Genomic DNA, 11,688 nt, shown 5'->3' with positions numbered 1-11,688 from the left:
AGACACTCTGATTTGTCTTCTTTTCCAAACAATAAAGCACTTTCCCACATTATTTCTTTTTTTGTGGATTATGAATGGGATAGTTCAATATTCAAGGTAAGATTTGAGGGGAACAAACTATTTTCTTTTGCATCTCATAGCACTCTTGGTGTTATACAAAATTTGTTCATGTTAAAAGTTATTTAATTTTTTCAGATATACTTTCACATAATATCATTTTCAAAATTCTTAAGTATCCAGACAAATTGCGTGAGTCTGTATTTCTCTTTTGCATTATATATTATAAAATACTTGTAATTAAATGATATAAGTGGGAAATGGCCTTAATATATAGGACTGATTTCATCTTAACTTGATATCGGCACAGTCCTGTTTCCAAAGAAGGTCATCTTCATAGTTTCTAGGTGGGCCTGAATTGTTGAAGTGCATTTCAAAATCAGTATAGTATTGAAAATCCAGGCATAGAATATTGATTTAAAACCATAACATATATCTCATGAATGTAACAGTTTATGTGCTTTCACAAATTTTAGCAGAACTTTCCTTTATATTAGTATTTTCTATAAGGGATTATAGACACATGCATAAGACTGACAGAACACTGTAACTAAACCAAAAATATACAATTTACTCAAGAAGTAAATGAATATTTTAATAGAGCTTTTAAAAATAATGCCATTAAAGATTGAACATTGTCTTAAACCTATTGTTTGAGAGTTTACTAATGATAAGACCTATGTAACTATCTTAGCTTTAGTTAATTTTGAAATTGAACACTGGGATCATATTTTTCACAAGTGAATGAAGGGATACTATTTATCTGAGTTGCTGATATGCATAGTGAAGGAAAGGAAATATATGGATAAATAGTATTAGTCTTTGTTTTACAATACCAAGAAGAAAAATTATTAAAACAAATATGTTTACAACTATAAGGAGTGAAAGAAAAATAAAACAATATGGGTAAATTTTGTCCATAGCATATTAACTAATTCTTTTTTCTTTGTGTTTATAACCTTCTTTATTTTATCTTCTAATGTAAAAAAAAAGTTTACTTTTAAGTTTATTAGAGTGATTTCCAGCTTATTGTAATTATGACTAAAGATAATATGTGTAATAACAGAGATGTGTTGTGTAAATGTAAATTTTCATTATACTTGGTTAAAATAACTAGGAGTGATACTGCTGAGGGCTTTTTTGTTGTTACATGTGTATTTAACATCACAAGAAATAGCAATTGTACCATTATTTTTCCTATCTACTATATGTGAGTCTTTCTTGTTCCACTTCTTCTTTAGCATTTCATTTTCAAGTTTATATTTTGAAATATTAATCATTCTATTACCTACAGGAATCCATTGGCACTTTATTTTCGTTTTCCTGGAGATCAATGATATTGAGCATAATTTACTAGACTTAGTTGCCATTTGTGTATTGGTTTTGGTAAAGTTGAGTATTCAGATATTTAGCCATGTAAATTTTTTTTCTTTTTGTTGTGTTTTGCTAGTTCTTTATATATCCTGGATATACATCTTTTTATTTGTTTGAATTACATATAATATTTAAAATATTTATATATATATATATATTTTTTTTTCTTTAACCAGTTATTTTGTTGGAGGTTGTGTGGTGACCTACAGCTCCTCCTTGAGTAATCATGTCCTTCCTTGCATAGATACTCACTCTATCTGCCACATTTGTCCGATTCTAATTTATCATGATGTGTGTTCTTATCAGAAAGATCCTTAGTGATCCTAGGTATGTCCTAGACTCTCCAGGTGTTGAATTAGAAGCCATATTTCTCACAAATGAGGAAGAATAGTCATCATCACTCTGCTTAATCTCTTGTAGTGTAAAATGAGTTCCTTTCTCTGTATCAATTTTATTTAGCTCCTTGTGACAGTAATTAAAGAAAATGGTAAATTAAGATGGTGTTGCTGGCAGAAGTACTGTGAGAAACAAAAACAAATGCATATTTTGAATAAGTATCTCTTCCACTGAGTGCAAATGGTAAGCTCCTTCATGAAGGCAGTGTGGGGTGTGTGTAAAAATAATAATTTGCTCTCAGGTTTCTGGTTTCTTCCTCTAGTATATGAGCTGTATGAGCATTGGTCTCTGCTATTGGCAGTTTGTCCTCTAGGTAACTCATATTTAAATTTATTCTTTGCCCTCATAGCCAAATTTTTCATGAGTCCATTATTAAGTATTTAGATGAATGATTCAGAGTAACAACATTGTTTGCAAAATAAGTCATTGTATCCTCTTATTTATTATATATCTTCTCTTCACATGGGTACTTTTCTGAAAAGTCACATGGAACACAAACACCTAAATAATCTAGTTCCATTGCAAGACTGGTTCAAGCACCAGATACTTTAATTTGTCTTTTGAAATGCTTGACTACACAATACATTATGAACTACTGTACATGAGTCTGTGTAGAATCTTGTTTATGGCTACTTGCAAGATTCTTGATAACACAAACGACTGGATGTATACCTGTAAAATGGTTATTAGTGAAGAAAATTTCCATTCCAACTATGATTTAAGGCTATACCTGTTCTAAATCACAAATGGTATTTTGCTATTTTCATTTCCATTGTTCTTAGTAATCTGTCTTTAGTTTCCCTCTCTCTATAAACAATAAAAAGTTTGTTTTTACTTGCTTCTTTGTTTAATACAAAGTTTATATCAAGAACTGTTTTAGATGTATTTGAAATAGCAGCTGAGAAAAATGACAGAAACCTATCCACATAAGTTGTATAGAGACAGTGTATTATAAACAGAATAAGTAAAAATTTAATTTTGTTAATGATGAAAATACTATACAAAATTAATAAAACCTCAACAAAGGTAACTGTTCTATCATGGAGACATGTTCCCAGCCCCTTTTATATTATTATTGGTGTGTAGTATTTACACAGATAGCAATATTCCTTGTGACAGGGTCATACCACTACACATACATGATTTCATCAGTTTAATTCCCAAGTGTCTTTTTCTTACTCTTCCCACTTTCATCCCATTCTTCTGCCCTACAAACCCTTCTGCCCTACAAATCATGAGATTGCTTTCTTTTTCTCTCTCTCTCTCTCTCTTTCTAGCTTCTACATATAAGAGAAACAAGATACTTAACTTTTTTTAGTCTGGCTTATTTTGCTTAACATAATGGTGTCTATCAGTTTTCCTGCAAATACGATCATTTCTTTTTCTCTATGGCTAAATGAATGTCACTATGTATTTATAACAGATGATCTTTATACATCCATCTGGACATTGCGGCTCATTCCATAACTTGACATCTTGGACACCAAGGCTGGTTTCTTAACATGCTATTGTGAATTGCACTACAATAAGTATGGGCATATATATATATATATATATATATATATATATAGATAGATAGATAGATAGATAGATAGATAGATAGATAGATGATAGATAGATAGAATGTGAAATTTAAGTCTTTGAATAAATGTCAAGAAGTGGTATAACTGAATAATATTTCCTGTTCCAATCTCAGCTTTTAAATGAAAAAAGTAATTACATTTTAATTCAATTATATAACATTTAAAATATTTCCTAGAGAAATTGCAAAACGCTGAAGAGAATTTTTGTAAAAAGTTAAAAATCACAAAAGCATATTTTCAATATATAGTAATTAAAATACACCTCCTATATCTGAGGATAATGTCTTTTCCTGAGCAAAACATAAAATACATTTTCTGTAAAATAATTATTATTAAGAAGATATAATAAAAAACTATTGGAAGAGTGGCATATCAGCAAAACAGAAAAAAAAACTAATTCTATTTGGGTGAGAAATATATTAAATAAATGTGCCCGTAAACTATTAGAGAAAAAAAAGAATGAATGTACAAGAATGAGAGGGAGAACAACACTGATTTGAATTAGATACTCAAATTTCACTCTTTCATATTTTAATTACCCATCAATATGCCCTTACCTCAAGACACCAGATCTTTTCATCTACTTTGAAAAACACAATCTTCCTTGCCATGTTCATGAAGCCTTGCTAGACCTGCTGATTCCTTAGGCTGTAAATAAAAAGATTCAACATAGGAAGCATTGAGAATTTTAGTACAGCCACTTCCTTACTTAAAGACACTCTCTCTCTTGCTGAGGGTTTAATGTATATAAAAATGCAGCTGTCATAACGATGGAACTGACAATCATGTGGGAAGAACACGTGGAAAAAGACTTTGTCCTTTGATTAGTAAAAGGAATCTTCAAAATCATTCTGATGATATATATGTAGGACAAAAATACCAATGCCAACGTGACCATTAGAGTAAACAGAGCATAAGCAAACACCATCACCTCTAGGATTCTTATGTTTGAACTAGAAAGTGGAATAAGCAGAAATAATCACAGGTAAAATGACCAATGATATTAGACCTACAATAATCAAGCTGTAGCAGCAACATGAGCATGAGGAAGACAAATAAGAACGAGACAAGCCAGCAAGCAAAGAAAAGCATTGTGTAGATTTTGTGATTCATGATGGTCATGTAATGCACAGGCTTGCAGATGGCAATGTAGTGACCATAGGACATGGCAGCCAGGTGACATAATTCTATGACTCCCAAGAGAATGACAAAAAAATAACTGAGCTATATAACCATTAAAGCAAATGGTTTTATCTCTTGGAATAATGGTACCTAGGAACTTGGGTATACTGACAGTTGTGAATGAAACTACCAATAGAGAGAAATTCCTGAAAAAGAAATACATGGGAATCTGAAGATGGGGATCCAGCAGGGTAAGGGTGATGATGGTCAGGTTCCCAGGAATGCCAAGCATGTAGGTGAGGAAGAGAAAGATGAATATTACCATCTGGAGCCTGAGATTATGTGACAGTCCCAGGAGGACAAACTTTGTTACTTCTGTTTGGTTTCTTTCTTTTTCTTTTTCTTTCTTTATTACTTTTTTTTCTTACTTTTTCTTTTGTCAAACTTAGAGAAGAAAGCACAAAGAAAAAGAACATGAAAATTAATAAATATCCAAGTTTGGATCTGGATAATTCTGAAATATTGTATCATTTCCATCTTCAGAGGAAATGGAAAGCCACCTAAGAATGACAATTGTCCTTTAATTTCCTCCTGTTTATAGTGAAAAACCTTAGTAATGGCATATTAAGAAATATTTTTTGTATTAAAACTTCAATGAGATGCCACCTCACACCATTAAATTGGTTATTTTTAACAAATGAAGCAGATAAAAAAGCCCTGCCCCACAGATATTCTAGTGAATATGTGGAGAAAGGACTCAAATACATTTTAAGTCAGAATGTAAATTAATAATGCCACTAGGGAGAACAGCAGGGTGGGTCTCAAAAAATTAAAACAGAACTACTAGATGATCCAGCTTTTCCTCTCCTGGGTATATAATTAAGGGAAATGAGGTCAGCATACCAAAGAAATACCCGTGTACCCTTGTTTTTGTGATGTTATTCACAAGAGTGAATATAGATTCAACCTAGGTGCTCATCTATAGATGAATGGACAAAGAAAAAGTGGCATATTTATAATGGAGCAGTATTCAGCGATGAAGAAATACAAAATCTGTGCAGCAAAATAGATGGAACTGGAGGACATATGTTAAGTGAAATAATCCAGATAACAGAAAGTCATGTATCTCATATTCTCTCTCATATGTGGAAAGTAAAAAAAAAAAAAGGTGGACCTGAAAGTAGAATACTGATTTATAGTGATTGGAAGGGGGGAAGGGTGGGGTTTGAGGGGGAGAATGGAATGGAAGAAATGTGTTTAGATATGATCAACGCAAACTACATGCATGTATAGAAAATCATACTGAATTACATTAATATGTCTAATGCATATGTATGAATAAAATGCATTTATAAAGATAAAAATGCTGGGTTTTACAAAGATTGCAATATTGCAAGTTAGGACAGGGTTTTCAAGGCTATTTTTCAACATTTTCTAGTGACTAGCTTAGGTATAGTCAATTTAAAAGAAACATTCATCTAGGTAATTAATATTGAGTTTGTTGTTGAACCAAATGCTGCCTTCAGGTGCAGTTCTCTATTTTATGCCCTGTGCCAGCCTGGACAGTACTTAGGTTTTATCGTTCTCTTACAAGAGGTATTTCCCAACATTACTTACATTGCAAAGTATTCTTACATACTTGATCCAAATTTCTTATGCTGAGTAAGTTTAAAGCAAAAGACAGGTAAAGGTACTATGTTTCCTTGATATACAAATTTTAAGAAAACATATTTTTCTAAGATTTCCTTTATCTTCCTTTCAAGTTACTTTACTCCTGCTCTAGTAATGTCACTCTTACCTCCTCAGAGTTTGTGAATATAAGCAGGGGTTTTCCAAAACACCCTGAGGTGACAAACTACCTTCTCACTAAATAAACAAGTTTTGGTTTCTATTGAAGGAATTTCAATTACTTACTGATAAGGGAGACCTTTATTTTATAAATATATTTCACATTATTTTTATATGGTGAAAAAGTATGAATGCTGTTTTTAAACTTGTTTTAAGTTTATTGTGTATTTATTTTTTTCTTAAATTTGCTATTAATGTAACATTTTTCGAATAATAATAATACCAAGACTCACTCATTTTTTACTATTGATTAAAACTGTGAAGCAATGTGGGAGGAGGTGGGAGGGAAGACATCAAGAGGTACAGAAGGGGCTCATGAGAGCATAAAAAAATGAACATTTCTATAGAAAGTCTCCAAAGACCAGAGACAATATTTAAAGAAATTCTACTAGCAGAGGATCTATAATCAAGAATTAAGGGTGGAATACCATGCTTTTAATGTAAGAAAACTTATGAAAATTCAATGGATTGTATTTATTTGCCAATATTAAATAAGGCTGATAAAATTATGAGCATTTATACAATTTTCATATTTAATAAGGTGCATGTAATTTTCAGAGCCTTCAACTATTCCAAGGAATTATTTGTGTAGCAATGAACTTTCCTCTTAATACTACCTTAATAGTGTCCCAGAGATTTCAATATGTTTTGTCAGTGTTCTCATTATCCTCTAAGAATTTTTTAATATCCTCCTTGATATCTTTTGCAACCAATTGTTCATTTAGTAGCATATTATTTAGTCTCCAGGTGTTGGAGTAATTTTTACTTTTTATTTTGTCATTGATTTCTAATTTCATTCCATTATGGTCTGATAAAATGCAGGGTAGTATCTCTACTTTTTGTATTTGATAATAGTTGCTTTGTGGCATATTATATGGTCTATTTTACAGAGGATTCATGTGCTGCTGAGAAAAAATTATATTCGCGTGTTAAAGCATGAAATATTCTGTATGTGTCAGTTAAGTCTAAGTTGTTGATTGTATTATTGAGTTCTACATTTTCTTAGTTCAGCTTTTTTTGCAAGATCTATCCAATGGTGAGAGAGGTGTGTTAAAACCACACAAGATTATTGTGTTGTGGTCAATTTGACTCTTGAACTTGAGAAGAATTTGATGAACATAGATGCTCCACTGTTTGGGGCATATATATTTACAATTGATATGTCTTGGTGAATGGTTCCCTTGAGCAGTATGTAATGTCCACGTTTATCCCTTTTGATTAACCTTGGCTTGAAGTCTATTTTTTTGATATGAGGATAGAAACACCTGCTTTCTTCCACAGTCCATGTGAGCAGTATGATTTTTCCCAACCTTGCACATTTGGTCTGTGTATGTCTTTTTCTATGAGATAAGTCTCCTGGAGGCAGCATAGAGTTGAGTCCTTTTAAAAATCCAATCTGCTAGCCTATGTCTTTTGATTGGTGAGTTAACATTAACAGTCAGGGTTATTATTCAGACATGATTTGTATTCCCAGCCATTTTTGTTTATTTTTGTTATTTAACTTGACTTGGTTTCTCTTTTGATTAGTCTTTCCTTTAGTGTTATCATTTTTACCCTACTGATTTCATTGTTCTTTTTTTTTTTTCTCTTCATGGAATATTTTGCCAATGATGTTTTGTGGTATAGGTTTTCTATTTGTAAGTTCTTTTGACTTTTGTTTATCATGGAATATTTTTATTTCATCAGTGAATCTAAAGCTTAATTTTGCTGGATTCTTGGTTGGCATCCATTTTCTTTCAAAGCTTGATATATGTTTTTTTTTTTTTTTTTAAGGATCTTTTACCTTTCACGGTGTGTGTTTAAAAGTGCCATTATCCTAATTGTTTTCTCCTATATGTAATCTGATTCCTTTTTCTCTTGGCTTTTTTATTTTTTGTTTTATTTTTATTTATTTATTTTTGCATTACAATTCTCAATACACCATTATACCATAATTTATCATATCTGATTATAAATAAGGTATGTTGACACCAAGTTCACATCTTCATACATGTATTTTGTATAATGATGAGGGTCTCCTTTCACCTTCCATGCTATTCCCCTTCTTCCTCCCTTTCCCTCCCACCCCTATTCCCTATCTATAGGTAATCTTCCTCCCTTGCTCTCTCTTCTAATCCCATTTTGAGTCATCCTCCTTATATCAGAGAAGACATTCGGCATTTTTGGGGGGGAATTGGCTAACTTCACTTAGCATAATCTTCTCTAATGCCATCCATTTCTCTTCTCATGGCTTTTAATATTCTCTCATTCTGTATGTTGGAAATTTTCATTATAATGTGCCTTGGTGTGTATCTATTGTGAGTTTGTATATTTGGTGTCCTATAAGCTTCTTGGATTTGGTTTTCCAATTCATTCTTGTTTGAAGAGTTTTCTGATATTATTTCATTGAATAGATTGTTCATTCCTTTGGTTTGAAACTCTATGTTTTTCTCTATCCCAATAACTCTTAAATTCAGTCTTTTTATGCTATCCCATATTTCTTGAATGCTCTGTTCATGGTTTCTTACCATTTTCACTGTGTGGGCTATACACTTTTCAAGATTATATATTTTGTCTTTATTGTCTGAGGTGCTTTCATCCACGTGGTCTACTCTGTTGGTGATGCTTTTAATGGAACTTTTAATTTAATTTGGTTTATTGAGGGTTTTTTTATTTTATTAATTTTTTTAAATACATGACAGTGGAATCTGTTATAGTTCTTATTACACATATATAATAAAATTTTTCATATCTTTGTATATAGAGTATGTTCACACCAATTCATGCCTTTATACATGTACTTTGTTTTTTTATTACAATTCTTATTACATATTTATACCACAATTTTTAATATCTGTTTATGTATAAAATATGTTTACACCCAATTTGAGTCTTTATACATGTACTTCATATAATGATGTCCATCACATTCCACCACCCTTGCTAATCCCCTGCCCTCTTCCTTTCTCTCCCACCCTTTTTCCCTATCTAGAATTCATCTATTCCTCCCATGCTCCCCCTCCCTACCCCACTATGAGTCAGCCTCCTTATATCAGATAAAACATTCAGCATTTGTTTTTTGGGGATTGGCTAACTTCGCTTAGCATTATCTTCTCCAATGCCATCCATTTACCTGCAAATACCATGATTTTATTATCTTTTAATGCTGAGTAAAATTCCACTGTGTATATTCGCCACATTTTTTTTAATCCATTCATCCACTGAAGGGCATCTAGGTTGGCTCCACAGTTTAGCTATTGTGAATTGTGCTGATATAAACTTTGATGTGGCTGTGTCCCTATAGTATGCTGTTTTTAAGTCCTTTGTATATAGTCTAAGGAGAGGAATAGCTGGCTCAAATGGTGGTTCCATTCACAGATTTCCAAGGAATCTTTCTGGGTTTTTGTTTTGTTTTGTTTTTTAGGACCTCTATCTCCTATTGAAGTAATCTTTTGCTTCTTGTATTTGTTTATGTAGGTCTTTGTCAAAATGATCTTTTGCTGCCTGTATTTCCTCTCTGATATCATCCTTTAATTCACAGAATATTTTAATTATGTACTTTCTGAACTCCTCCTCTGTCATATCTTCCATTGTGCTAGCCATGGATTCCAATAATGTGACATTTTCATTTGTTTGGGGCACTTTCTTCCCTTGTCTTTTCATGTTGCTTGTGTGTCTTCCCTTTTAGCACTGTGGTTGGAGGCATTATTATTATTATTTTTTACCCTATAGGCTTAAAGTGCTTATTTAGGGTTCCACTACCTCTCCTGTGTTGGGAAGGGCAATGTTAACATATTCCAATATAAACAATACACCATCTATAAACAATTTGTTGCTATTAAGACATTTACAGTTTGGTCACAATGTACAGAAATGTTTAATTTTATTATTATATATAACATAATCAGTAGGTTTGTAAAAGGTTTTACAGTTTCTGATGGTGGACAATGGACTGGGGTGAGGAGTAGATGATATGCTGAGGAGGGAAGATGTGAAGATATAAGGTTAGTATATCTTAGGAAGTGTGAAAGGAAAATCTAATGAGTAGGTTTAGTAGCAGGAGAATAGTCAGGAAGTAATTTGGGGTATACAAGTAAGTGGGAAGACAGTAGAGTACATAAAACAAATACACATATGTATTAAGAAAAATAAAGGATGTTAAAATAGTAAAAATTGGAGGGGGAAAAAGACATATACAACACAAGTATAATATACTATTCAGATGCCCCAGTCCTCAAAATACTAATTCATGCAAAGTACTTGGTTTCACATATGCTGGGGATGTGAGGGTTGGAGAATAGAGGGGTTGAAGAAAAAGAGAAAAAAATCTTGAAGGAAGAAACCAGGATTGGTTTCTTATTTTTCTATTTTTCCATCATTACTAATACTTTCATTTACCAGAGAGAAGCATCACTTTCTGGATGGTGTCCTTAAAGGCTTGCTTCACTTGCTGATTCCTCAGAGAGTATATAAATGGATTCATCATGGGAGCAACAGAGGTATTGAGAATAGCAACTCCTTTGGATAATGATGCTCTTTCTTTTGCAGATGGATTAAGATAAATGAATATGCAACTTCCATAAGAGATGGAAATGACAATCATATGAGAAGAACATGTGGAAAATGCCTTTTTTCTCTGACTGGCAGAAGAGAGTTTTAATATTGTCCTCATGATGAAAATGTAGGATAGAATTATTAATGCCAAAGTGAAAAGCAGAATCACTACCGCAGAGTAAAATTCAATCATTTCTAGGAGCCATTTGTCTGAGCAGGATAAATTCAATAAAGTGAAGTAGTCACAAGCAAAGTGATCAATGACATTGGTGCTACAATAATCTAACTGGAGAAAAAGAATAACTGGTGGGAAGATGTTTAAGAATCCTGCCAGCCAAGCACAAAAGACAAGCAAAATGCAAACTCTCTTGTTCATGATGATGGTATAATGCAGGGGTTTGCAGATGGCTACATAGCGATCATAGGACATGGTTGTCAGAAGATAAAATTCAGTTGTACCCAAGAAGATGGAGAAAAACAACTGAGACATGCAATCATTATATGAAATTCTTTTGTCCTTAGTAATAATTGTGGCCAGGAATCTAGGAATACAGACAGTTGTAAAGTTGATTTCTAATACAGAGAAGTTCCTGAGGAAGAAATACATTGGAGTCTGTAGATGGGAGTCCACCAAAGTGAGAGTGATGATTGTCAGATTTCCAGCAACACTCAATATATATGTGATAATTAAAAAGAGAAAAATCACAATCTGAAGCTCTGGGTCAGCTGATAGCCCTAATAGAATGAATTCTGTGGGTACAGTGTGGTTTTTCAT

General features: G+C 32.4%; 1 protein-coding gene across 1 annotated transcript; it reads right to left on the bottom strand.

Annotated features, from left to right (window-relative positions):
* Positions 1-10,749: 10,749 nt before the first annotated feature.
* On the bottom strand, positions 10,750-11,688 carry LOC124087415 (olfactory receptor 6C3-like). The gene has a single exon (XM_046436297.1). It carries the CDS (start codon positions 11,686-11,688, stop codon positions 10,750-10,752), a length of 939 nt encoding a protein of 312 aa, XP_046292253.1.

Source organism: Marmota monax, unplaced genomic scaffold, assembly GCF_021218885.2.
Source record: "Marmota monax isolate L192 unplaced genomic scaffold, Marmota_monax_Labrador192_F-V1.1 WCK01_AAM20220418_F8-fsc00012, whole genome shotgun sequence".
Classification (NCBI taxonomy): domain Eukaryota; kingdom Metazoa; phylum Chordata; class Mammalia; order Rodentia; family Sciuridae; genus Marmota; species Marmota monax.
This window is presented reverse-complemented; position numbering and strand designations above follow the sequence as displayed.